This window comes from Amblyomma maculatum, chromosome 1 (assembly GCF_055883805.1).
Source record: "Amblyomma maculatum isolate TAMU_Amacu chromosome 1, ASM5588380v1, whole genome shotgun sequence".
Taxonomy (NCBI): domain Eukaryota; kingdom Metazoa; phylum Arthropoda; class Arachnida; order Ixodida; family Ixodidae; genus Amblyomma; species Amblyomma maculatum.
This window is the reverse complement of record NC_139344.1, coordinates 428,731,668-428,759,402: the sequence shown is the minus strand read 5'-3', so window position 1 is coordinate 428,759,402 and position 27,735 is coordinate 428,731,668. Positions and strand designations below refer to the sequence as shown.

Sequence of the window (27,735 nt, the reverse complement as noted above, 5' to 3'; positions counted from 1 at the left end):
TTGATTCATTCACGCCGCAAACTTTCCGACATGAAGTGACACTTTTTCGAGGTTGAATCCCAATTTTCTCATTATTTCCTAAGTGGAAAGTTCTCTGCTCCAGGGTATCTTTATTCTTATTCATGTTAGCTTGAAGTTTATTTTCTGTAGCTCAGAAAAATGCTGTTTCAGAATTTGTCATACCTGTTTTATCATTTAAAAGCTTATTGCAGCCAGGTGCTCTGCTTGGCTGTCCTCATGTGTCTGATTGGTTTATATTCATTTGGCAGGATGAGCACAGTTTTACTGGCATTCTATGCGGTTTGTCAATTAGTGGATTTACTCTGTGGCTGTCAAAAGCATTCAGGAGACAGAAGAGCTCCGACGACCTCCGGCGCTGCATGGTTATACACAAAAAACAATACACACACGAGAATTAAACCAGAACGTTAACACAGATGGTGCGCTCGCTAAGTGGAAGGAAGAAAAAAATTGAGTTGGGAGGAGGAGCTCTTGTAACCCAGTTATACCTGGACTGATGAAAAAAAAAAGTGCTTCTGATTCACGGCAGCACTTTAACGCAGAATCAAGTCAGAGGCATAACATTAATTATCATAGCAGATGTGCTGATGAGATTAAATGTGATGCTGCCGTACTTAGAGACCAATGTTCTATCAATGGTGCACATTTACATCGAAATGTGAGAGTAGCGAGTGATTTTCATCCACGCGGATGCTTGGAGGGTACGGTTTTGTTTCATGCTCTTTCACACTTTTGCATAGCTACTGCAGTTATTTAGTTTAGATGATTACAAATGTTAGTGCTCTTCTCTTTTAATCATAGAGCACCACATTTCGCTAGTAATTTTCATCTGGCTTTTGTGTATTTTTTTGAGCAATAGTCTCGTTTGTAGGTTACACCTACACCACAGAGCGAGGGCTGCAGCGTGTGATGTTAGCTCTTTGAACAGAAAGGTCTTGAAAATCTCTTTTTGCGATAAAATTAACGAACTAAATGTTTGCGGGACACATTATCCACGAAATGCTTCTACAGTGCTACCTACGGGTCCGGTGCATCGAGGAGGCAAATTTGGCACGCCATCCTTAATTATCGGCTTTTGTTCTTTCGCAGCTGCCGTTATCCCAGAAACCAACGTTAACGAACAGGCCGTCGGGCTTGAAGACTCTCTTGTCTTGGCCTCGCGCACAAGCACGTGTCCATGTAAGCACATAGTGAGGAAATGCATGCGTGTGCATCTGTGTGCCGCAAGCCTCAGCTAACTCTCGTTTGGCCTCGGACGCAGCGGAGCAAGAACACGGACTTGAAGATACTCTCCCGGCTGAGATTCTTACTCCAGGGCAGGACAGCGAGCATTCTGGCGGTACGCTAAAATGTGCACGGGCCCACACGCGGCAGTGAGAGTGTGTGTACCATAACGCTAGTGATGCAAGCTCCTTGCATAATCGAAAATGGTGATGGCTGCCCATACAGCTATAGCATTTCTTTGACAGCATGCCGGAGCTTACGTTTCCTGTGCTGTGAGCGTTGTTTAAGCACTGATGCTGCCAACTTTTGCCAGCAGTTTTAGTTTGTGACTGCAGAAGACGTGCCGGATATTGTGGGAGGATGACGGCAGTCCCGGATTGTGAACCACTGTCACTGTGGATTTAAGTGTATACAGCATTGAATTTTGCACAATCTTGCAGCCACAATTGTTACTGCCTTATTTGCCTCAGATAGGGGTGCCGTGCTGATGGCATTCACAGGCAGGGTAACGGGAGATGGAGTGGAAGGGGGGGGGGGGGGGGGGAATAGGGGTGAACATACAAAAGATGTGTTGGGATTAAAAATCCTATGGGGCTCTTTGGATAACTAAACTGCGATGAGGCGAAAGCCTCTATTGCGCAGTAGTCCAAAGCCCTCCACTATGGCACCTCTTTCTCTCTGTTTTCATTCCCATCTTCGCGTTGGCGTGATAGCGTAAGCTACCAGCCAAACATATAAAGTCCCACTTTAACCGGGCCGTATGAGTGTGCCTGCGGGGCCTAGGTATAACATGAATGAAAGGTTCTTGGCAGGCTGATTCTGATATCACCCTCCCATATGAAAGGAGAGGCTCGAGTTAACAGCTCCTGCCAAACGTAATGTCAGGAAGAACTAAGTCCAGTTAGTGCTCGGCCATGTCAGCTGCCAGCTACCGCCTTCCACATAACGAAAGCATTACGAACGGACAGACACGATCTGCGAGCATGAGCCATTAAAGGCTATCGCCTTAAAATGACATGCACGAAAATTTTAAGGACTGAGAGGATGAGAGCAGAGAGGAAGAGGAACATATGGGTGAGGGGAACACTGATGCGAACATAAGCAGTGCATGGCCCAGCTGCTTGAGATTGCATGCTTCCACATCCTCAGCCATGTCTGGACATGTTGCCAACTGCACATAGCAGCATGCTGCTTTTGTTGCAAACACTGCTGATGTTGCATGTGCAGTAGATCTCTCCCTGTTTGCAAAGAATTTGACATCAAGAAGGCATGTGGGTGAGTGGGCGTGCCAAAATAAAACCGGCTTGGTTGGTAAAAGCATCTGTTCTGGCCTAGTCTTCTTGCCATGCGGAGTGTTAGGAAACTGTCTGACAATGTGTGTTCTTTATTTAGGTAGGACTTAAGTATGCGTCTCTCCTCAATATGCGTACTCATTATCTATTTATTTATTACAAATACCTACAGAGGTATTGAAAGGAGAAGCATGCCTTTCAGGGGCATGGTACTCAGTTCGTTGTATCCACTGTTTCACTGAACGGGAGTTCAATAGTTTAGACCGTGACTTCTATATGGAGAGAGTCAAACTCTCATGGAAGAGTTTGGTATAAGCAATAATTCGATATATCACTCTACTTGGAAAGCAGGAGTAGCACATGCCATGGGCCTCCTTCACAAATTAGTGCAATAAGTGGATAGTATTGAGAAAATGATCGGAAAATATCACTACGTGTGAAGGCAGAATTCATTCCTACATACTGCCAGCAGCAGAATATTTTGCCATCCAAGCCAAGCCATGCTGTTTGCCCTTCTTCAATATGTTAATCTTGATGTAGGCAGGAAGAGGTTCATCAGCGATGGCATTGGCAGTGGCCAAATTAGCGGGCAGGGATGAATGACGAGGCTGTGAGACTATGAATCAATGAAATTATTCACAAGAAGATATAGAAAACAGATATAGGCATGCATAAGAAGGGACAAGCAAGAAGCTGTGAAGCCAGTTATATCTGTTGGCCCTCTGTACTGAATTAAGGCACAGCAAGAACATTTGACTGTAATGCAGGTGATCACTTCTTGCTTGCCAACAATTAGTAATTTCATTTGCTTTGAATGCTCCTGCTATCCATGACTGAATGGTAATTGCATTTTGGGTTTGGCTATTAGCACTGATTTGAGCACCTTGTAATGCAGCACATTTACAGATTACATTTACAGTCAATGTTCCAAGAGCGTCTGTCTCACGTTGAACCTTTCGCACATTTTTGGTGCCTGCCACCCACATACGTGCAGTGTTCAGAGCACGATGTTGCACCTTAGCTGCATCCCTTGCTGTCCCAACAATGCGACTGACATGTCACATCACCACTGTTGGCTTTCCCATAACTCCTGCAGCTGCTACTGCACAGGCACTTGGGATGTCATGCTGTGCTGGCATTTGAAGGTGTAATCGTGAGCAGCATCTTCAGGCAGTTGGGCTACCTTGATTCGACCGTGCATATGCATCCAGCCTGGTAATGATGAAGTTAGCACAACGCATTTGCCCGGAACTTTCACCTTAATGGGTATCGCTGTAGAAACTGGTAGCCCTGTTACACCGAGTAAAGCAGGAATTTGGGCATGCTGGTACATGGTCATATTTGTTCATGTTGGCAATGGCATCCACCCAAGCACAGCCATGCGGCCACAAAGGAAAGCTATACAGCTTTCTCAAAAACTTCATAGTTAAAGGAAAATTCGTTCCGGTCCGGGGATCGAACCCGAGACCACCGCCTTTCTTGGGCAATCGCTCCACCGACTAAGCTAACCAGGACGGTCAGCAGATCAGATGGTAGGGCGAGAGCGAATTGATTTATGACTCGAAGTGGGATTGATGTTGGTCACATATTTAGGAGAATCCCCCAGGGTGGAGTAGATATATAATAAGGGAATAATTATTCATTGACATCCAGCCAAGCGCAACCATACGGTTCCGGGTTCGATCCCTGAACCAGGACAAATTTTTCTTTAACTACGAAGTTTCTGAGAAAGCTGCCTTTTGTGGCGATATGGCTGTGCTTGGGTGGATGTCAATGAATAACTATTCCCCTATTAAATATCTACTCCATCTTAGGGGATCCCCCTAAATATTCAACCAACCTGCTCATGTTATACCATCGTCTTTGGACCAGCCTTTGGTGTGCTGCGAGCAAAACAAAAATGAGCCCTGTTATGGCGCAGTATGGCGGCAGTTTTATGTGGCTGTATGCGGTGAGGGGTCCTGATGATTCTCACTGAAACATTTACTGCACTGCGGTAACTGGCGACCCGTGCTACAAAAACAAAATTTAACAATGATTTAATACATGCTGGCTTGTGCAAAAATTCAATGCTTTATATGCTTAGGTACTTAACAGTGCTTCTTTGCCCACTGCCTTCAACCTGTGGCTTAACTAGGCAAACAACTGCCTATGTGGCAATAGATTTAAGACTCATTGTTCTACTTACAAGGGATGGCTGCCTATTTAATTAATGGAGGTGTTCGCAAATAGTCTAAGGCCTTTGCCCAAGTTATTTCAGGTTCACATGTGAAATGTTAATGGTGTTGTATCATGATATATGGTACAAGTTGGATATGACTAGGCATTAACGCACATCTAGAAAGCTGGCATAAAGTTGTGCGTGTCAGTGACACTGAGCCTGGGGCGAGATTTTGTTCAAGTAAACAGCGCACTTACTGTTTACATAACATGTAAACACACTGTTTACATGACGTCCTAAACCAAAGCCAAGCTTCTGTTACAAGGTTTTCCTCACTCCACTGTGAATGGCGCAAGATGGATTTGCCTGTCATTGAAGCTGCGAAGGTTGACGGCAAACAAGGGCTTTCAAGTCATCATGCTGGCAGCCAAGCAAGCTGCCTGAAAATGCTGGTGCTGAGATCGGGCAAAACATGGTTGATTCTGCATAAGAATGTAGAATCTCCAATGGCTTCTACAATATGTGGTTCCCTTAGAGCCATCAGTGCATTCTGGTGCTGTGTTAGTATATGGACACAGCTGGGCTGTGCGCAAGTTCCATGCATTCTTGTTTCTTTTCAGTTCTCCCGGGATAATGCGGGTCTATTCTTTTGACGTCCGTGTGCTACGTCAAACCAAACTGAAGAGCGTTCAGTATCCTAATGCTCAGCTTCTATTTGTAAACATGGCTGAGCTATAGCCACGGTTGAGACACAGCATGTCGAAGACTCTGCACGGAGTCCTGGCTGGCAACCTTAGTGAACTTCTGCACAAACTTCTCCCGTCCATGCGTTGGAGCATGTTCTGGACATTGCTGCCGCAGGATGCAGTTATCCGATGTTCACAATGTGGCATGTCTACAGATCGCTTTTCCAGCAACACTTTTGACTGTGTGTTTTCCTGCAGAGCTGCGGCAGCGCACTGACGAGAGCTCTGGAGCTGGGGCACATCCTCGGCGTGGTTTCCTGAGCCGTTCACGTGTCTTCAGCGGCTGCCAGCCGTCCTGAACGCCATCTCCCTCCCACCACGTGTACGGATGTCTTGCCCAGTGTTCACTGTTCTTCCCACGCCTCCCGCGTTGTCAGGCAGCAACGACGGCGGCCCCGAGCTGAAGCGCTTCAGCCTGCAGCTCAACTACCCTCTTCCGTGTGCCGCTGTTACAAAAGACTCCGCGGGTTTTGTTTTCCATCCCGTGCCGACTAGTCTCCTTCAGAGGGCAGCAGCCGGACTGCAATGGGACCTGAGTAGCGAAATGTTGAGATTTGTCCATTAAAAGAAGTGATCTTTCTTTTTTCTGAGCCTATGGCACCGTTTTTCCACCAGGCAATGGAAGTCTGCTGGGCCAGCCCACATTGTTTCTTCAAGAATCCTTTTATAGTGGCATGGGAGGTTCACTAGCTGGATTCATATAGACAGAACGGGTAGAGGCGTGTTGCCTGTTGACATACCTGCCGCACTATGTTAATGTGCTGTACTTAATCGGTTTTAGACTCACTCAAAAGACGGAGGAAGACAAAGACCGTGTCTTCTTGCTTGAGGCTGGTTCATATACTATGCACGCATGTATTCAAGCTCAGAAGCAGTGATTTTCCTGCAGCCTTTTGCCACCCTCTCCTCGTTTTTTCTAAATGCATCCCTTTTAAATTCTGACATTTTATTTTTATGCTGACGACTAACAAAAAAATTACAAGGGTTCTGCGCTGCTGAACCAAATATTGAGAGAAAGCATTAGCTGCAGGTGACCAAGCGTTCTTCTTCTCTTTTTCTTCTTCCTCAGCCCACAAATAAAGCCCCACTTTAACCAACCGATATGAATGTGCCTTAGTGGCCTATAGGGGTAACGTGAATGCCAGGGTCCTAGCAGGCTGATTCTGACATAACCATTCCATGTGAAACGAGAGACCCAAGTTGGCAGCTCCTGCTAGCTTGGGGTCGTCCAAAGGTCAAAGGTCGAACGTGGTTACCGCCGGGACCACGCTGATGGCTTGAAAGTGCGAGTAGTATTGCTTTCGCAATAAAATTACTAGCGTTTGTAATTGTTGCCCCTTCCACCTACTCCCGAAACTGAGACAACCTCCCTTATTTCTATTCCTGGGGAAATGCCTGCCGAGAAGATGCTAGCAGTGCATCTACCGTATTTTCGCGAACCTAAACACACACCCCCTGCAAAAAAGAAAGAAAAAAGTGCGTGTGATTCTTAGCATCTTTTTTTTTGTTAGGAATAGTGGCGTGGCTGCCAGCATGCTTGCTCACTCTGTCGTTGAGCCGGAGCTGTCAGAGTCCTGAGGTGGCGCGGCTAGATCTCCAGCTTCTTGTGTTGTTGCGTTTTGAAACATGACAGCTAGCAGCACACCGGCTGAAAACAACCCCAATAACCTCATCACCATGTTGTCATGTGGACCTGGAATCTGTGGCTATCCGGCAGAGCTCGGCAGGTTTCGCAGGTACTGTGGGCCCGCGTTGCTTTGTTCGGTGTCAGCTGCTCGACAGCCGTAATGGAAGTTGGACTGAATTAGACGAGTGCTGCCACAGTTTGAGCTTCAAATGAACTGTACCCTCATTTGCCCGAAGATGTTTGCCAAGTTTGTTACTGGTATTTCTAGCCCCCATCCCGTCAAGATATTGCTGCGACAACAGGAAGAGGAACGTTTTAGATTTTTTGAATCTGAGCACTCCCCTCACTTTCGGCATCATGATCATGAGAAAAAGGAGGGTGTTTAGAATTGAGTAAATATAGTAATTATTGTCTTGCTGTTTGTTACATTGTCGGTTCCACACAGTACATGAAAAAACATGTGTTACTAACTCATCCGCCATTTCTTTTTTAGATATGCGCAAAAATGGCAGGCGAGGAGGCTTGGCTTATTCTTGAGACCCTACAAAGTTGTTAGTGCTGTCTAGTTGGTCAACAACCTATATTAATGCTTGAGGCGGTTATGGAAAAGCTTATGTCTGGTCATACTGTAGATCCCTTCAGCACGGTCTCTTTGCATAGATCTCCCCAAACTGTGTATACGACAAGGCCCATATGATAGGGGTTGTACATGGAGCTGCCGCTTTGCCATCTGCTACAACAGCAGAACCTTTTCTTGCAGATAGTGCCTTGCTATGTTCTGTAAGTGTCGTAAAAAAGCGGTTAATGCAGACATTAATTTTTTAGCATAGTTTTGATTAAGGCATATTCATGTTTTCCTAGTTCTACAGCTTCGAATATAGCAGGGTACAACTTTAAAGAACAGCAGTTGCTAACTACGGGTGTTGGCATGCAGCCTTTGCACTGAATAGTAAATGAAATTACTTTTTGATAGTTGACTATACCTAAGGAGCCAGAAGCATAAAAATTCTTGAGCTTATAATTTCATCTGGCGCTTAGCTTTCTATTGGCCAACAGGAAAAGCTTTAGCAGCAGGCTTTCTGTTGCAAAGGAAATGTGTGTGGTAGTTACCACATATTTCAGTTGTATCTGACTATAGACAGTGAACTGTTGTATGTATTATACTTGCCTCCAGAAATGCAGGACTGGTTGCTATAGCTGCTGTGCACACATCTAGCACTATGCACGAGCCTGTAAAAAAGCCTGAAAGGAGCTTTGGTATGGATGAAGATAGTAACTATTCATGCTGAGTTGTTTAAAATTTTATCACGCTGGATTACTTGGCTTTCGTTTCTTTATGGAGTTGTTTCGATGATACAATGACTTACAAAATGGCCTACTCTCCGAGACGTCTCATCGGAAGTCTGAACACAAAACCAAAGCACCTCGGCGCTTGTACTTCAATCCACCAAGCTATGACAGTAATTGTGTAGAGGTAAAAGCAAACTTAGGGAGGCATGAATGCCAAGCACGCTGCAATCATGTGGCCCTCAATGCTTTCTTAGCAGCTGCGTAGAAGAGGAAAGGGAACACGCAAGGTATGTGAACAGAATATTGTTCGGGAAGGCACACGAGCGCAATACAAGGCATATGGACGTAGAAAAAGAGCAGGCCAAGAGCTAACCTATCACAGGTTTTATTTGGAGAACAATGCTTATATATATGTATACTATAAGCATTGTTCTCCGAATAAAATTTGTTGTTAGTTAGCAGTAGTCCTGTTCATTTTTTACATCCATGTGCTTTTTTTTTGTGCTCCTGTGCCTTTCCAAACATGTACCAACAAGCCCAGCTAGAAGTTCTTGAATATCCTTTGGTTTGTTGAACGAATCATACAGTGTGTGTTCCAAATCATTCAAAACAGTTTGAAGCTGTTTTCAACTTATTGAATAGCTTCATAATAGTCAACATCAAGTTCGTATAATGCATGTCATAGTGTGTTTCTTTCTTTTTTTTTTGCAACAGTTTGAAATAGCCCATTGTGACTGGCAGCACACTAGCTGTCACAATCTGGCTATGCAGGGAGAAAGGCTCTTGGGTCAATTCTGTACCTTCTTGCCAAGCGTGTGCATAGCAAAAGGTGATTTTTCTTAATGTATGGCACATAAATTGCCATGCCAAGTAATGGGGACAAATTGTGATCAGGGCAGGCTACGGTGATGTTAAAAATGAATATGCACGAAGCTGAAGTAATGTCCAACAGTTTTGCAAGGGAACCACTGTAAAAAAAGATTGTCCACTTTTGGGAGGTACTCTCAGGTTAAAAATGGCAGCTTACCAGTATACCTCAAGCAAATAGTATATCAGTTTGGTTCAAGCGTTCATTTGTGTCAGATTCTTCGTGACCCTATAAACCATATCATATCACATCGCTTTATTACTTTAAAGTATCATATCACGCCAAGCTTTCCAGTCTCCCACTATCTTTTGAATATAACTGATTTATCTGCATTACCTTGAGGGTGCTATCTAACCATCACATTCGCGATGATATAGCACATATAAATTACTCATACTCAACTCTATAAGGGGTAGAAATATTGAGGCTGACGAAGAGGGATTAATTAAATGAAAAGAACAGAATAGGTCAGAAAACAAATGCAAGTTAATGACATTCTAGTTGAAATCGAAGTGAAATTCTCATGGACAGGCTTTGTAATCTGAAGTCAAGATAACCGATGGCCCCTGAGGACGACATTCATTTCCAAGGAAAGGTGAGCTGAGTGCAGAAGGTGGTGGTAGAATGGTAGACAGATAAATGAAGTTAGGAAGTTGGTGGAGATAAAGTGGATGCAGCTGGCACAGGACCGGGTTAATTGGAGGGATATGGGAGAGATCTTTGCAATGCAGTGGGTATAGTTGGGGTGATGACGTCTGATGGTCATAGAAATAATATACTAATTCGTTGTTGTGTGTTCCCTCGTATTGAGACAAGGCTAAATCTTTAAATGACCGCAGCTTTAATTGCTTAACTTATTTTGCCACCACTAGCACTTCATTATTTAGAATGAATATTCATTTTGTACAAGTATTCGCAAACGTGGCGTATAGTAAGTTATGCAACCATACTGGTTTCTGGCTCTTCCTTGTATGATTAGGTAAGAAAGCTAGCCTACTCATATTCGAGTCCATTGTGAGAAAAGTATTCTCACACCTTTACAACACCGGAGCCTTGATCGCACGGCAGCCACGTGGGTCACATCATCCACTATAGCAGCATAATTCGAAGATGAAAAAGTAAGCTCAGAACCACTGCCTGCCAGTCACGTCACAACTACACGGACCACGCCACTCACCACAAAGGCTTCATTAGAATGAGAAAGCAAACTGAAAAGTAGCGCATGATAACCATGCGGCAATTAGGTGGGCCAGACAATGCAGCTGCATAGGGAAGGAAATGGCAAAAAGAGGCCACACGTAGCGAGCATGTGGTGACTAAAACACCCGAGACTTGGGCTTTAGCGATGACCACATAGACTCATCATCATCATCAGCCTGACTATACCCACTGCAGGGCGAAGGCCTCTCCCATATTCCTCCAATTAACCCGGTTCTGCGCTAGCTGCATCCACTTGACCCCTACGAACCTCTTAATCTCATTCGCCCACCTAACTTTCTGCCGCCCCCTGCTACGCTTTCCTTCCCTTGGAATCCAGTTTGTTACCCTAAGCGACCATCGGTTATCCTCTCTTCGCACTATACATGTCCTGCCCATGCCCATTTCTTCTTCTTAATTTCCACTGGAATGTCGGTAACCTGAGTTATTTCTCTGACCCACTCTGCACGCTTCCTATCTTTTAATGTTACCCCTACCATTTTTCGTTCCAAAGCCCTCTGAGTTGTCCTCAACTTAAGTAGAACTCTCTTGGTTAGCCTCCATGTTTCAGCCCCATAGGTGAGTACAGGTAAGATGCAACTGTTATATACTTTCCTCTTTAGCGATACCGTTAAGCTGCTAGTCATAACCTGTGAGTGCTTGCAAAATGCGCTCCATCCCAATCTTATTCTTCTTGTTATTTCCTTTTCATGGTCCGGATCGGCGGTTACTACTTGTCCTAAGTAGACATATTCGCCTACTACTTCCAGTACTTTGCTACCTAATGTAAACTGCTGTTCCTTCCCGAGGCTGTTGAACATTACCCTTAGTCTTCTGCATATTGATTTTCAAGCCTATACCTTTCTACTTTTCCTGTCTAGGTCATCAATCATTATTTGCAGTTCATCCCCCGTGTTGCTTAGCAAGGCAATGTCATCAGCAAATCGCAGATTACTGAGGTATTCTCCATCTACCCTTATCCCTAACTGCTCCCATTCCAAGTCTCTGAATACTTCCTCTAAACAAGCTGTGAATAGTACTGGGGAGATTGTGTCTCCTTGCCTAACACCTTCTTTTATGGGAATTTTGTTACTTTCTTTATGCAGAACTATGGTTGCTGTGCATCCACTATAAATATCTTCCAGCACTTTCACGTATGGCTCGTCTACCCCCTGATTTCGCAATGCCTGCATCACCAAGGTTTCTACTGAGTCAAATGCTTTTTCGTTATCAATGAATGTTATGTATAAGGGCTGGTTATATTCCGAACATTTTTCTATCACCTGATTGATGGTATGGATATGATCAATAGTAGAGTACTGTTTCCGAAAACCTGCTTGATCTGTTGCTTGATTGCAGTCTAAGGTTGTCCTGATTCTATTAGCGATTACCTTAGTAAATACCTTATATGTAACAGACAGTAAGCTGATTGGTCTGTAATTTTTAAGGTCCTTAGCATCCCCTTCCTTATGAATGAGGATAATGTTAGCATTCGTCCATGGTTCCGGTACCGTTGATGACACCAGGCACTGCGTATACAGGGTGACCAGTTTTTCTAGCACGATATCCTCCCCTCGTCCTTCAACAAATCTGTAGTTATCTTGTCCTTTCCAGCTGATTTCCCCCTTTTCATAGTGTTTAATGCTTTCTTGACCTCGTCCTTCGTCAATGATGGAACGTCTGACTGTTTTTCCCTACCGCCAATCTCAATACGGTCCCGACTGCTTTGGCTACTGTAGAGATCTGTATAGAACTCCTCGGCTACTTTGACTATCTTGTCCATATTCGTGATGACGTTGCCCGCCTTGTTCCTTAGCGCATACATCTGGTTTTTGCCTATGCCCAATTTCGTCTTTACCGCTTTAAGGCTTCCCCATTCTTTATAGCATGCTCAATTTTCTCCATGTTATACTTCCTTATATCGACCACCTTGCATTTATTGATTAGCTTTGAAATCTCGGCTAAGTCTATCTGGTCTGTTGGACTGGAAGCTTTCATACACTGGCGTTTCTGAATCAAATCTTTCGTCTCCTTAGACAGCTTACCAGTATCCTCTCTTACTATCCTACTGCCTACTTCTACAGCGCACCCAGTAATGATGTCTCTGAAATTATTGTTCATTGCTTCTAGGGTAATATCGCCATCCTCGGTTAGAGCTGAATATCTATTCTGTAGAGAGATCCTGAACTCTTCTGCCCTCCCCCTCACCGCTAATTCATTGATGGATTTCTTTCTTACTAATCTGTTGCGTTCCTTTTTCAGATTTAGGCTAATTTGGGACCTCACCATCCTGTGGTCACTGCATCGCACTTTCCCGATTACCTCTACATCTTGCATATTTGCGGGGATTGAACACAGTATAAAGTCAATTTCATTTTTAGTCTCCCCGTTAGGACTTTTCCATGTCCATTTCCGGTTCTTTCGATCTGCAGAGGAAAAAACGAAGCTGTCATGGGCTATGTTACTCTTAGGGCTCTTAGAGTTGGTTTTTCTGAACAAGTTGCTGACAACGTATACAGCAACCTAGCCAACTACTGTGAAGACAGATGGCGGGTATACCCACCTCTGTATGCACACATCAGCAACACACGGGCCAAGATTTTGGGAAAGGTCCAAACCCGATCCATTCTAAGCCTTCACAGATTATCCATAACCACAGGTGGGGATTATTCCCCTACATGTCAATTGCTATCGACAGGAATTGGCAACGCAAGAGTCTTATTTTTAAAAAAGGCAAAATGAAAAACCACAAGTGATGATCACAAGGTGATTATGTGGGCCACACTACTCATGACAGAATCCAAGCAGGAAAGGAAAAAGTGAACTCTGCAGCCACTTGTGATGCGGATCACAAGGTGACCTCACATAGACCACACCACTCTTGAGAGCAAGCGATGGTTGCAAGGCAAACTGAAGAACCACGAGTGCTGATCACGAGGTGACTATGTGGCCTAAACCATTGATCATAGCAGCTGTGTAGGAAGAAACATGAACATAGTAGCTATAGTGTGCCGATTATAAGATGACCACATTCCACGTACACCACTGATCATAGAAACTGCGTGGTAATAGGAAGGACAAACTGAGCAGCTAGCTGGTATCATGAGACAGCCAGATGTGTCCATTGCTAGGTATATCTGCGTTAGGATGGAAATGGCGAACTGAGCAACCGCATGTGCTGACCACATGGCAAACAAGTGGCCTACTCAACATAGCAGCCGTGCGAGAAAAACGAACTGAGGAAACCTGTGTGTTTCACGGTGACCATGTGAATAGCACGACGTTCTGTCAAATAGTGGTTGCACTGCACAGGAGGCAAAGTTGAAAGAATTCTTGAGCCTAAGGATATCGGGTAGTGCACAGGATTTTCAGACCCGACACTTCATTCAAGACTAGAGCTTGGAAAGGTAAGGAATTTACATAAAAGCAAAATGCGCAGCGGTGTGGTGCCCCTCGAGAAATCTGGTTACTGTGCTTGGCACATGAATTTTCTTTTCGGTAGTTGTACCACATGGCACATCCAGTTATTTTCACAGTCACCTTTTCAGTTTCATTGCAGGTCCTTTTGCGGACAGGGTTGGGAAGGTACGCACATTACATTTGTTCACTGAAGTGCACTTCCGTTGGTAGCTCTCTGTCATGCCACTGAAGTGGAACAGATGGGGTCGCGCGTACCCGGTGCATGGGTATCTCTTCCACCTATGTATTTAATGGTGTTTGTTGGTGAAGCTAGGCCTAACTAGCAATTCAGATATATGGATCGGGAACGGACACGGGGGAAGTGTAGCAAAGCCCTCTGATGTGTCTGGTGTGTTGAATACTCATACCTACAAGAGTATTGTCCGGCTCTTGAGCATGGTTGAGCATGATATATGTGCGAACGCTAAACACTGATTATCCAATAAGGAAGTAAAAGGGAGTGAACTGACCTCATAACGCACTCCCTTTTTAGGGTTAGGGACAGGTTTCAATCACTAAAAATGTGGAATACTTGCGGTTGGAAAAAGAAAGAATACCTTAATGCATGCGAAGTTCTTGCAATTAATGTTTTAAGCAATGTTTTGGTCTTAAAGCTTTAAGTTGCAAACCCCAGGAACATTGATGCAGAGTTTAAAGACCACGCTTTTACCTGAATCCAGTTACTACTCTTTGAGGTGGGAGTATAACTTCACTGCCAGCAATAAAATATTTGTGTACTTCGTTGTCGAAATCTGGCCCTATTGTCCGGATCTTGAGCATGGTTGAGCATGATATATGTGCGAAGGCTAAACACTGATTATCCAATAAGGAAGTAAAAGGGAGTGAACTGACCTCATAACGCACTCCCTTTTTAGGGTTAGGGACAGGTTTCAATCACTAAAAATGTGGAATACTTGCGGTTGGAAAAAGAAAGAATACCTTAATGCATGCGAAGTTCTTGCAATTAATGTTTTAAGCGATGTTTCGGTCTTAAAGCTTAAAGTTGCAAACCCCAGGAACATTGATGCAGAGTTTAAAGACCACGCTTTTACCTGAATCCAGTTACTACTCTTTGAGGTGGGAGTATAACTTCACTGCCAGCAATAAATTTTTTGTGTACTTCGTTGTCGAAATCTGGCCCTATTGTCCGGATCTTGAGCATGGTTGAGCATGATATATGTGCGAACGCTAAACACTGATTATCCAATAAGGAAGTAAAAGGGAGTGAACTGACCTCATAACGCACTCCCTTTTTAGGGTTAGGGACAGGTTTCAATCACTAAAAATGTGGAATACTTGCGGTTGGAAAAAGAAAGAATACCTTAATGCATGCGAAGTTCTTGCAATTAATGTTTTAAGTGATGTTTCGGTCTTAAAGCTTAAAGTTGCAAACCCCAGGAACATTGATGCAGAGTTTAAAGAACACGCTTTTACCTGAATCCAGTTACTACTCTTTGAGGTGGGAGTATAACTTCACTGCCAGCAATAAAATTTTTGTGTACTTCGTTGTCGAAATCTGGCCCAGTACTCTGGCAGCGTACCTTGCTTCTAAAGAAGTGGGTAGATGACTGGTTACTCCCTTTTTACTCCATTTATGTTTAGAGAGCTGTGCGCATTACTGTGTGCAGAGATGTGCATGGTTTCATGATCAACATTCTTAGTGGAGAGCCACTGATGGCAGGAAAAGTACATAGTGTGTCTGGTATACTACGTCTATGTTGGAAGATGGAACGCACAAGCTATAGCGGCCATTTGAGCATAAACAGGTGTGGACATAAGTAAATGGAGCATGCTTTTCAATTGAAATTACATCCCACTGTATTGGAGATAAAAAAACATTATTTGTCCAAGTTAATGCGCACTGGCATCTGCTACCAGCTTGCACATGCCATGCCTTCCAGTTTCAATTATGCAATGCATGAAATATTCTAGAAAGAAAAAGTGTGCTCTGTTTGCTCTTGTTCGCATCGGTAGATCACCTCAGCACATGAGTCCGAGCACCAGCTGCTGCACGTAAGTCAAGTGATTTTAGTAAAATTTTTCTTTTTTTTTATTGCAAACACATGCCATAGCAGGCGGGTGGGTCTTACCTAGAGGAGAGAGGAGAGGTACAGCCGCCCAAATCTTTAATTGGCATGCATGACGGCCGCATTTTTTGAGCTTCTTAGCTTCACAGAGGAGCTAACCCATGAAAAGTCCCAAGTATAAGCAAGGGCTTGATAATCCGTTTTTTTACCAAAGCCCTTTGGGACTTTTCGGAGGTTATCTGCTCTAACGCTCTGAAAATGTGGCCATCATGAATATCAGTTAAAGAATTTGGCGGCTGTACGTCCTGGAGTGCCATCTATCGCTTAAATGTTTTGAAGTACAATTTCGACATCAAAGTGACGCCATCTGTGTACACAAGTGTGTGAATAGAAAGGATGTTCTGCACAGCCCAAATAAGGTATAACGGCCACATTGCGATTACGGGAACGAAGCCTGACGACATTCCTTTGATGAAGGGAAATAGTAACCAAATGGTTTGGCCCACCAACACAAAAATGATGGTTGTTTGCTAAGAAAGCCTGAATCGAAAGGTAAAATCAGTATGGAGAACTGTAAACTCTGTTCAAGAGTCTGAAGCGATGTATTCAACACTTCCACATGTAACACACAGTTTTTGCAGAAGCACAAATAAGTACCACTGCAATAAGAACATAGTGCAGTGAGGGTTACAATAATGCAAAGATAGCTCTGTTTGCATGCAATTGACTGCATGAAACCACGTGCAGCTAAATCTTAAGCGCGCAAGCCAGGTACAAAATAGTGTTAGTCTTTTTCTCTAAATGGTGGGGCCACAGCACTCATTTTAATAGCTGAGCTTCATAGTAAAAAATGTACACCGTAACTAAGGCGCTGATATTGCAAGCATCAGTATTGCACATCGTCCTGGTGCAATTGGACTCCATTTTTCCAGCATAGAGCAAGAACAAGAGAACCTTTTTTATTAACCTACTGATAGATATGAAAACTAATATAGGCACGTCATCCCCAAAGCTTTTCTGTGATAGTTTTAACAAAACACAACAAAACACTGCATAGAAATTATCTGTTCACAAGAGAAAAAGTGGGTCAGTTTGGTTTGGTTTGTAGGGTGTCCCAAAGCGACTCTGGCTATGATAGACGCCGTAGTGGAGGTCTGCGGAAATTTCGATCACCTGGAGTTCTGCAACGTGCACCGACATTGCGCAGCACACGGGTGCCTTGCTTTTCACCTCCAATGAAGAGCGGCCGCCGAGGCCAGGATTTGATCCTGCATCCTTAGGAAGAGTAGTCGAGCGCCATAACCACTGCGCCGCCCTGACGGGCCAAAAGTGGGTCAGTGTATGCCCTGCCAACTACATGGGGAGTATTTTGTGGGACAGGGTATATTCAACTATCCAGTTCAGGCACGAATGCTTGAAGCTCAATGCTTCTTTCAGAGATCCTTTGCAATTTGCTGAAATCATGATGAATTTTGATATGTCCCGCTGTTTGGCTGCAATGTTTAGGCCTCCAGTGGACTTTCGGCCTTTTTTTTCTTTACCTTGCCATGCTTGCAATTGTTTTGCTCTTGCTTGTATTGGGGACAGGCAGTGGTGACGAACCCTCATCCTCTTTTATGCTATCGTCACTTCCAAGTGCAAAGTTTTCCTCATCAGAACTACCACAGTATTATTTGGCATTTTCTTTTGACTTGTTCGGTAAACGAAAGTAAAGCTCCTAGCCTCGTCTAGACTCGGGTATTTTCATTCTCATGCGCAAAAAATAGTGGCATTCAGCTTCGTACTCTTGCATGCACTAGACGCGTTAACCCAAACACCAAAGGCATCAAAACACACTACTGTTGCAAAATTCATATCTGCAATATGTAGTTTTCTTCAGAAAGTGACAACACTGACTCCTTTATTTATGAACGCTGTTGTGGTGCAAGGAATAGGTAAATTCACTTTCCAGGCACCTTATTCCTGCACCTGCGCTGTGCTTAATTGGATTTCATCATATCTAGACATGCGCCAGCAGTTTGTCGATTTTGAAGGCCATTATTCAGACTGCCTTTCCGTAACCTCCGGTGTTCCGCAAGGAAGCGTGATAGGTCCTCTTCTTTTTTTAATTTATGTGAATGACTTGACTGCCTCTATCCATGAAAGTGTGAATATTCGTTTATTTGCGGACGACTGCCTGCTCTTCAGGGCTATTAATAATACAAGTGATCAAGTGGTTTTAAATAAAAGCATTAACGCTGTTTCTGACTGGTGTGAAAAGTGGGATATGAAACTTAACGTCAATAAAACCGTGTTCATGCGCATCACGAACAAAAAATCGTACCATTCTTACCGATACACTATCAAAGACACCCTTATAACTGAAACCGACAGCTTCAAATATTTAGGAGTTACAATTAACAATCACTTGAACTGGTCCCCCCATATCCAGAACATCTGTTCATCTGCCCGTCGCAAACTAGGCCAACTGAGACATAGGCTCAAGCACTGCACCTCCAATGTAAAGCGTCTAGCATACAATTGTTTAGTCCGTTCCAAGCTAGAATATGCCTGCGAAGTCTGGGATCCTTATACAAAGCAGGATATTAATAAGTTAGAGCAAGTACAAAGATCAGCAGTACGCTTCATATATAACCGCTTCCGCAGACATGATTCACCATCACAGTTGATAAGATTAAATGAAATCGAATCATTAGCATCTCGGAGAAGGCTAGCAAGAATAAAATTGCTCTTCAACATCTATTATCGCACGCTCCGTATGAATCCTTCGTTGTATTTTCAACCCTCATCGTCCAGAGTTACGAGGCGTCATCATCCTCATAAACTAACTCCTGTATTTGCCCGCACAAACCAATTCAAATATTCATTTTTCCCAAGGACTTTAACCGAGTGGAATGGATTGCCTTCGCATGTGTTTGAAGGTCCAAATGTCCTCTCCGCAATTCAACAATTTTTGAAGCAATAACGTCTATTTTTTGTAATATATCAAAATGTGTTCTTGTTCTTTCCTTCTGCTCTCTTCTTTCCACGGAAAAATGTACTGTACATAGGTGTGTATAACGATGCTCGATTGTGCCCCGTTCCTGCCAGGGCCTTTTATGGCCTGCAGTATTGTATAAATAAATAAATAAATAAAAATATTGCAATCTATGCAGGTTTCAAAATAAGCACAATCTATGCAGGTTTCAAAATAAGCAGAAAAGGACAAAGTGGGACCAAGAACAGAAGAAAGCAAGAACAGAAGCAAGAACAGAAGAATGTAATTTATTGCTACACCTACTCGTAAGTGCAGAAAACTGCACTGAATGTTTTCTTTAACACCGCAGTGAGGGCTCATCGCTCAAAACTTTATCGCATTAGATTTTGAGCTCATGTCGAAAATCAGTGTGTAAAGCGGGACCTGTGCGTCCCATCATCCATTAAAGGGTTAACCATTTAATGCTACAGTCAGCATTACTAGAGTTTCCAAACATTACAACGAATATTGCTAGCAGAAAGTGTAAACATTTCAACAACACTTAATGCTGCTCTAATGCTATGTATTCTTTATGCTGTGCAAAATGCACATCAAAGGGGACAGTAGTGTTGAGATAATGATGCTGTGACCACACTCTGAATCAAAGTATATAGGGTTGCAACACAGGCACATCTGAAAAACATAAAGAACTTCTTTGGTTTTGCTCTTCTCGTCCGAGACATTCGATCCTTGGACTTATTCACTGGAGGGTTCACATCAAATCACTAGCGCTTTGTAGTTGGAGGAAGAAATTGGGTACTTCAGCTGTAATTCTCAGCGAGGCACTACCTCTCTATGACAAAATGGCGCTGAAATGTATATACACTGTATGATATTTTCTTACTGTTTACATATTTGTTTTTAAACACTAAGAGAAACATCTCTGTGTACCTATTGGAGTTTTGTCGCACAGCAATGCGGATATCATGCAAGTTAAAGCCCTTAATGAATAACTATTTAACAGAAATTAACTAAACTTTTTCGTTTGATTGGGAGATATTATATTGCTAAACTGAAGATCATTAACAACAACGGTGAATCTTTTTAAAAATTTTATTGATTGACAATTTGGTTTGCAAAACTGAAGGCAAAAATTATCCATTTGAAAGCTTTTTGAGTTGGCTTTCACGTTTTCACACGTATTTAATGACACAAAAGCTGTGATTTTGGCAAAAGTACCACACGTAGGAAGGGACACAATTAAATAGAAGTAAAATGTGTGAAAGCCAACTCAACAAGCATTTAGATGCACATTATTTATATTTTGTATTTCAGAGTGACATCACAGATTAAAAAAATTTTAGAGAAAGAGGCGCCTTTAAGGTTGACGGCCTTCAATTTCACAAAATAGTATTGTGCATTAAAATCTAGAATAAAATTAGTTCTTAGCTAACCACCTAATCATTATATGTCAGCGTTTCCGTACAGCCCACCTGAACCAACTGCGCGGAGGTCTCTCTCATAAGTTTAAGATAAAAATCTGTAAACAGTAAAAATACATCACCGGGTATAGCATAGTGAAGAGTGTCCAAAAGCTTTTTGTTTGTTCCCAATGAGAAACTGCTTGCATCCCTTGCAAGCGGGCAGCCTATAAAGATTTGGCAGTATAGCTGCCTTGCAACTCGCACTGGTTGCTTGTCAAGGAGATTCTACTCTTTTACAAGCAACAGTGGCAGCTGGCCAGCTGAAATGAAGGAAAAGCTAGTTTTCTTAGACCTGGAGACCACGATGAAAAGTAATGAGTTCCAAAATCATGCTTTTCCCTCTCAGGCAGTGGAATATAGTCTTCACTTGCAGTTACGGTATTATTTTAATATATAGTATACAGCTGTCAAAATTATTTGAGACATATTTCAAACAGAGGTACCAATTTTAAATGTCGAAGAACAATAGATGCACACCTCATTTTAGTTGCATGTTTTGTTTTCTGTACTTATGAGTAAAACTTCAGAATACATGGATCACCACCCAAGACTGCTAGATAATGTAGAATTGGATTTCTTCCCTTGACTGACATGACATGTAACAAGTGCTTAGGTCTTGTGAGGCATGGGAAGAAATTACTATAAGTGTTATGTTGCTTGTCATTTCAGCTATTGAACCTGGCTGGCTTACACACTGCACTTAATCAAAGCAATGTACAAGAACTTGCGTTGCAGTTTTTCTCATGTCAGTCTTCATGTGGTAGATTAGGCCAAAACTAAGACAGCATTAAAGTTGCAGAGGGATACCACAGATTAATCCATGTATGCCAATGCCTAACTTAGTTTGAAAGAAAAAACGCACAAGGAAAAATTTGGTGGCTGCAGTTCAAGTAAAAAAAAAAGAATGACGGGCAATTTAGCATAGTTACGCCAAATGCTAATCACCCCAGTTTCCGCTTTGGTTTTGAGTCGCACATACTCATTAAAATACAGTCCTAATCTACCACAATATGTGAAAAGGCCATCCAACACAGATATGAATCCATGCTTTAGGCAGGCCGTAAGAATGTGCCTGCATGACCAAACAGTCTGACTCAAGATCAATAGGTCCTGGTGGGTTAATTCTATCTCAAAAGTGAGTCAAACTGAGTGGCATGCAAGCAGGAACCGAGTATTGCTGATACTACAACTTTAATATTAAACAGAAGTTTCGAACTATGGCCCATGGTATGAGACGTGTGTACTAACTCCGCTGAACAGTATACAAAATTAGTTTTTGAGACTTGAACGTATTAAACAAGCCAGAGGCACCGAAATTTTTGAATTTATAATTTGGTCTCATGATTAGCTTGTTGTCTAGGTAACCAGAAAAGCTTTAACAGCGGGTTAGTTTCCGTCATAGAAGAATTATGTGTGGCAGGCATGAGTTGCATCCGACTATAGCTGGCTATGTCACTGTCAGCGAGTCTCAAAGCGCCCTCTCCAGATGGCACTCATTGTAGGCCAGCGCTGCAGAGACGATGAAAGTATCGGCGGCACTTTCCGCACAGTCTTCCAAAAGCTATTGGGCAGACAAGTCTAGCGCAAAGTTTATTCTTTCAACATAATCGTAAGGGGAAGCACCTCACGATCACCTAAAATGACACCCTCGCCTTGACATTTTTCTCCACAGTGACCGTACACTGGAAACGCCATGGCTCCCTGTGACGAGGGAGAAAAGTGCAAGGCAGACACCATGCGTCACATTTTATACTGCCGTCATATAAGATAAATAAGTTACAAAACAATAAATTACTGCATTGTGTCTACACTGTCTATAGTGCATCTTCTGGTGAACGACAAAGCGGATACTGCACCTGCAAACACTTTCAACCATGCTACACTATTTCAATTCACATCAAACAATATCTGTACTTCTATGCATTAATTTCAGCCTGCATCATTCGAACTAAAGCACGACAGGTGTATGACGCACTGCTGATTCCTATGCAAATGCATTTTCTTCACAGTTTCAAAAACAAATTTGCAGGAACGATTGCACATATTTTGATTGCAATTACTTTTCCACATGCAAAACAAACACTGGGAAGAAAAGATCTGTCAGAAAATTTACACAAGCCTACGCAGCACAAAATGTATGATCTGGCCATCACAGACCCAAAGAACTCTTGGGCTAAGAAACAGCAGGTGATATTTTTTCCTGCCTAATTTGAGAGACCGATTTAGATTGGGCTGCTCCATTTGCATGACTGTCGAGCTGCCACAAAGCATCCTGAAAGCCAATAAACATTGCAAAGGACCTCAGCTATAAATAAGAGTGCAATACTGGAACAGGCTGGTCATTTCCAGCCCAAGATCTAAGATAGCAACTTAATTGACAGACGACACTTGTCACACAACAGCAGATCATTTTGTGGGCTTTTAACTGACATTAACAGTCAATAAGGGAGTAATTCCCTTATTAGAACGTCTAAAAATCAGATTTTCCATTAAGCACACATCGAATAGTGAGTCCTCAAACTGCTGTGCACACAACATAGTGAGAAACACTTTGTGTATTCTCAGGTTGATTCTTTAGTCTCACCAGGGTTGCTGCTGTGTTCCATAAACAATTTCTGCCGACCGTGCTAGTGTTTTGTCAAATGCTAAAAATTGTGCTTTCATTCTGGAATTGGCAATGTTTAACTGAGCACCTGCTGAAGGGCGTTGCGTCAGTTCAAGTGTCTGGTGTCTTGGCCTTGCAACTGTGAGCAAAGGTTTGTAGTATTTCAATAAATACACAGAAACCGGACACTGGAAAACAAAACTGAACAGCTTGGTTGCAAGAGTTGCCAATGGGTTGGGGTTAGACACTGCTTAAAGCAAAGAATGCACAGTGCTCAATAATTTAATAGATCACTAGTAATGACAGTTAGAAATTGTACGACACTACCATACAAATGGAAAGTTATTTATGTCCACAGCATGGCAATCAGTGAAGCTTAGGGTAAAGCTTCCTATGAAATACAAATTATGTAAAAAAAAAAAAAAAAGAAAAGAAAAATTGCACCAAACCACTCTAATCATATGATATCACCAGTAAACTATCTCCCTTTTTCTTCAGATGGTTCTGTGCCAACAAAAGTGCACTCTCTAGCAAAATGTGCCGCTAAATTTAACATGAACAACTAGCCAGGTTTATGATTTCTCATGCGATGTGGATCACCCGGTACAGTCATAAACAGCATCATGACACAAGTGGACAAATGGGGACAGATAGCATGTTGTGTCCTCTTGTATCTGTGAACGATAGGGCAGCTAAATTAAAAGCCACGATTACAAGTGTAATTCACAGTACTTTCACAATCTTTTTGAACAATGTAGTCTAGCAGCTTCAGTAGTTGCTTTAACCCCTGCACCAATGTCAGAACAAGAGGAGCGACAACAAACTCTTTAACAATATTTTTGTTGTAGAACATTTTATAAATGTCATTTTTATGGAATGAGTCCATACTAGACACCACTAGAAAACAATTGTGTGTGAATGCATTTTATAGCACAAACAATAGCCATAAATACCGGTGCATCACAGTTTTTGTACCTTGCTTCATAGGTTGAATCAGTCAGGTCATAAAACGACACTTAACAAGAGGCACAAGATATGATAATCTGTAAAGAGACACGCACTCTGTGTAGTAGTGGCCAACGTACGACTAGAGCAAGAAAGAAATGACACAGGTGACCTTGCATCGTAACCAACAAATATTCTCCAAGAACACAGACTCCAAGAATACGCCAAAAGCTCCTGCCAGGGCACTGGATAAATTCGGCTGTTTGCGACTACTATTACTACGCTAGAGCAAGCTTGCCACTAGTGTCAGCTTTGACACACCACACAGAACAAACTTCGATCCAACTCTGCATCTAAAAAAAAATGCTCGCTGCTACTTGTGATATGTACACTTGGCAGATTGCGACAGAGCGCATTGGCCAAGAATTGGTCACGCAGCTTTAAACACAACGCACATGCAAATGCACCATCAGTTCAAAGGATCTTCTCTTGCATCACCCTTGTATCTGCAAAGTAGTTATGAAAGCTTAATAAAAGTTCTGCTGTCACCACAAACATGTGAAACAGTCACCAGAAGCACAATCATGTAAATATGCCCATCACTGCCTACTCTATTTTGATTTACGTGTATGTTTGTCATGCATTTTGCCACTAGATGCAACTTGCACTTTAGTCCATCTCAACCAATCTTTTTTAACCGGCCTAGCGAACAAGCTGCTTAGTCTGCGTGTATGTGATAATATTGCACAGCTTGGCTTCCACGGACTTCCAATGAATGAATATCGGTCCATTTTAAAAAATCTTAAACTTCCACTTCAGAGACCAAACAATTTCTTGCAGGAAACCTGATGAACACAATAATGCTTTCTCAACATGCAACACAAAGACATGCTGGTAAAAAGACTCAGATTGGAGTCCCCTCAAAGCATATGACTCTCGCAGCAATCGACAGCACCACCGTCTATCACAAGTGCACATGGCCCAACCACCATTCTCGCCCACAGCACCCCGCTAGCTGTCCACCACAATATATGTGCTCACCAGGCATGGGATCATTAAATATGCAGGCCTTAACAATGCACATTGAAAAAATATACCTAACACATTCATCACACATGGCTAAAAAAACAACACAGGAAAGACTAAACATCCATCCACAAACGCCTTCTATGCTGTCTAGGAATGCGAGACATCCTCAAAACAACGCAAAAAGCAGCGCTACTATTACAGCTGTACATTCATACGAGGCACTGGTGCTTTTAAAACATGTGCATGGGATAATTCCTAACAGCAGTGCTCTTTAACCATAACAGTAGCAGAAATGTGCTGCAAAATCAAAACACGCCAAGCACTAAAACTTATGAATGCTAGCAGACATAAACTGCCATTACCACCAAGCAAAGGAAGGTCGATGCTGCATTGGAGTCCTGTTAGTTGTCCTCCACAGCACAGGTGGTGTGACAGTCTGTAGCCCTCGAAACATAAAACTATTTGGTGCTTTATTAGGCCTAAAAGCAGTTCTGCAAACCGGTGTGGTTAAAGAGTGCTGCTTAGGACACTGCTCCTGTAACTAGCGTTTGGTCACTGGTCGGGGGTGATTTGTCCATCATCAATGGCAGGAGTGGTCAGCATGGATTCACGCACGTCGGCTGCAGGAGGAACTCGCACACTTGCAAACAGATGGCCGCACAAACAGCCCAAGCTGAATCTGAGAGCACTGACATGGGGACCTGACAGTCAACTGCGCGATGCTGCATTTTCCTCGAAATATATGATTACCCCAAATCACAGCTGCCTAGAAAATGTAAAAGCAGGGGGTTCCCCATAATATAGTTTGCGTTTGTTGTTTGAAACGTGGCCGTTAGCCCCAAATGCACAATTATAGTGCTTAGCGAGAAAAATTGCTACAGGCTCCATCCCTGTTTCAAAGTCGTGACATGCCATGCAGACCCATCCTGCTTACAGATTAAAAGTGAAAGCCCCTAAAATCTGAAACACCCAGTAACAAGTGTTTTCCGTCTATCCCTGGCATCGAAGGATTACAGCCACCGTATGTTCGAAACCTACCTCTGCTTTCATCACCGTGCAAAGCTGGAGTCCAGCTATGGTCCACATCCCTTGTGTGCTACTCCACTCTTGAGGCCATGTTTGGCACAAAAACAATGTTCAACAAAAACAAAAGAACAATGCACTGGCACACCTAACAACACTGCACACCTTACCACTGTGAAGAACAAGCTGGCTCAAAACACGCGCTGGGCTGCATTGCACGCACCTGGTGTGTTTGTGCGTTAAGAACAACCACTGAGAAAATATCTCTAGCTACTATACTGCTCAAAAAACAACACTGTTGGCAGTTTTCCGAATTTCAGAGCTACACCCCCCTCCCCAAATGCAAACTGGGCACACTACAGCGGTTGCCTCAGTGCATAAACTTGGCAAAGGATGGCTTTGCCAAGTTCGTGCACAACACTGTCACCAGCACAGCCATGTCTGATGCCTGAATCCTTCTGAGCTGTGCTAGATGAGCCTCAAAGCAGAAAGGCCAACGCTGCTATCACTCTGCTGCCTTTGTTTACCTGCTTTCATATGATTTGCTCCGTAACGAAACAGCTAGCCACGAGCACTGGTATTACTGTGGCAACATAAGTGCAGTTAAAAGAAAGATATCTCTTAGCTTCACTTTCATCCCTTGCTTCACTTTTTATCCCCTTTGTATGAGGTGCGAATAGCTTAGAAAAACGTCTTCTGCCATCAAGCCATCAGAAAAGGTCAATATTTTGCTTCCACTTAGCCATGATGGCACACTTCATACCCTGTTACAGTAGCAATGTAAATCAGTATAATTGAAACTAAACTGGTGCATGAGACGAACTACTTCCAATAAATCTAACACGGCTGTCTTCAAAAGAGCAGGCATGAGCTTTCAGAAGGACCTGTAGGCAGAACAAAGCTAAGCAAGTGACAGACAATGCTTGCAGAGATAGAAAGAAACGACGGGAGTAAAAGCATAAAGGGTTTAGTTCTAGGCAAAGCTTGGCAGAGGCATCAGACAGCAAAATGGCACTGCTAACAATCACCGTACCTGCTGTCATTACTTCCCCGATTGTCAAAAAGTAAAAAGAGGGGTGGAAACCCAGTACTACTGTGCCACCTAAAAACCAACAATAATTGGTACTGACCCTAAATCCAGTTGTAGGAATGAACACACGTCATCTTTTTCCCCGACCGCAGAAATGTTTGGCCCAAACACAAGGATTCTCCCTGAAGTGGTCCTTTCAGCGTAAGCATGTGTGTTTTGCATGTGTGCGTGCCCTCAGGGTTCAGCATTTCTGTGAACACCCGAAGTTGCCTCTCTAGACACCAACCGACCTTAGAACTACACAACAAGAGGCACATAAATACCATCACAACAGTAATAAAACAAAAGAGGCCGGCCTAAGTCAGTCTGCACTATCTCCTCTCATCAACTACGGATTGCGGAAGTACTTTGTGTGCCTCCCTGTAGCGATGGCAGTTCTGAGGAGGCAGTCTGTTGTGTGACCGCTGCTATCTCTCCCTCGTGGAGGATGGCAAGTTTTGACGGTCGTGCTGGCGAGTGGGCGACGGCGTGTGACACCCGGTACGAACGTAACAGTCTGCTGGTGGCACGACGCTGCACAACAGGAGATGACGGAGGAGTTTCTGGCACTGGCTTCTCCTGCAAGAACAGAGAGAAAATAATCTTCACAGTGAGGAACCTGTGCTATGGGTCCTTCTCATTGGCATGAACGAGTAAGTAGACCAGCTCACGAACCCCATTCTTCGGTCAAGGTGGACACGCGCATTCAAGC

The 27,735-nt window shown here is 43.2% G+C and overlaps 2 protein-coding genes across 5 annotated transcripts in view; one reads left to right on the top strand and one right to left on the bottom strand.

The window, feature by feature from the left end:
• Positions 1-22,162, top strand: part of Lkb1 (Lkb1/serine/threonine kinase 11) — a 59,659-nt gene extending 37,497 nt beyond the window's left edge. The window contains exons 8-10 of one of the 4 annotated variants that reach the window (XM_084599691.1): positions 1,111-1,200; positions 1,283-1,360; positions 5,643-6,027. In XM_084599691.1, the coding sequence (XP_084455817.1) occupies positions 1,111-1,200; positions 1,283-1,360; positions 5,643-5,743 (269 nt within the window). In that variant the 3' untranslated portion in view covers positions 5,744-6,027. Of the gene's footprint in view, positions 1-1,110; positions 1,201-1,282; positions 1,361-5,642; positions 6,028-19,094; positions 19,195-22,024 lie in introns of those variants that run through there. The other 3 variants (XM_084599692.1, XM_084599695.1, XM_084599694.1) reach the window with 3 other exon arrangements.
• The window catches only part of milt (trafficking kinesin-binding protein milt), a 52,027-nt gene continuing 46,221 nt past the window's right edge, over positions 21,930-27,735 (bottom strand). The window contains exon 14 of the mRNA XM_084599696.1: positions 21,930-27,602. Within this exon, the coding sequence (XP_084455822.1) occupies positions 27,369-27,602 (234 nt within the window). The 3' untranslated portion in view covers positions 21,930-27,368. The remainder of the gene's footprint in view (positions 27,603-27,735) is intronic.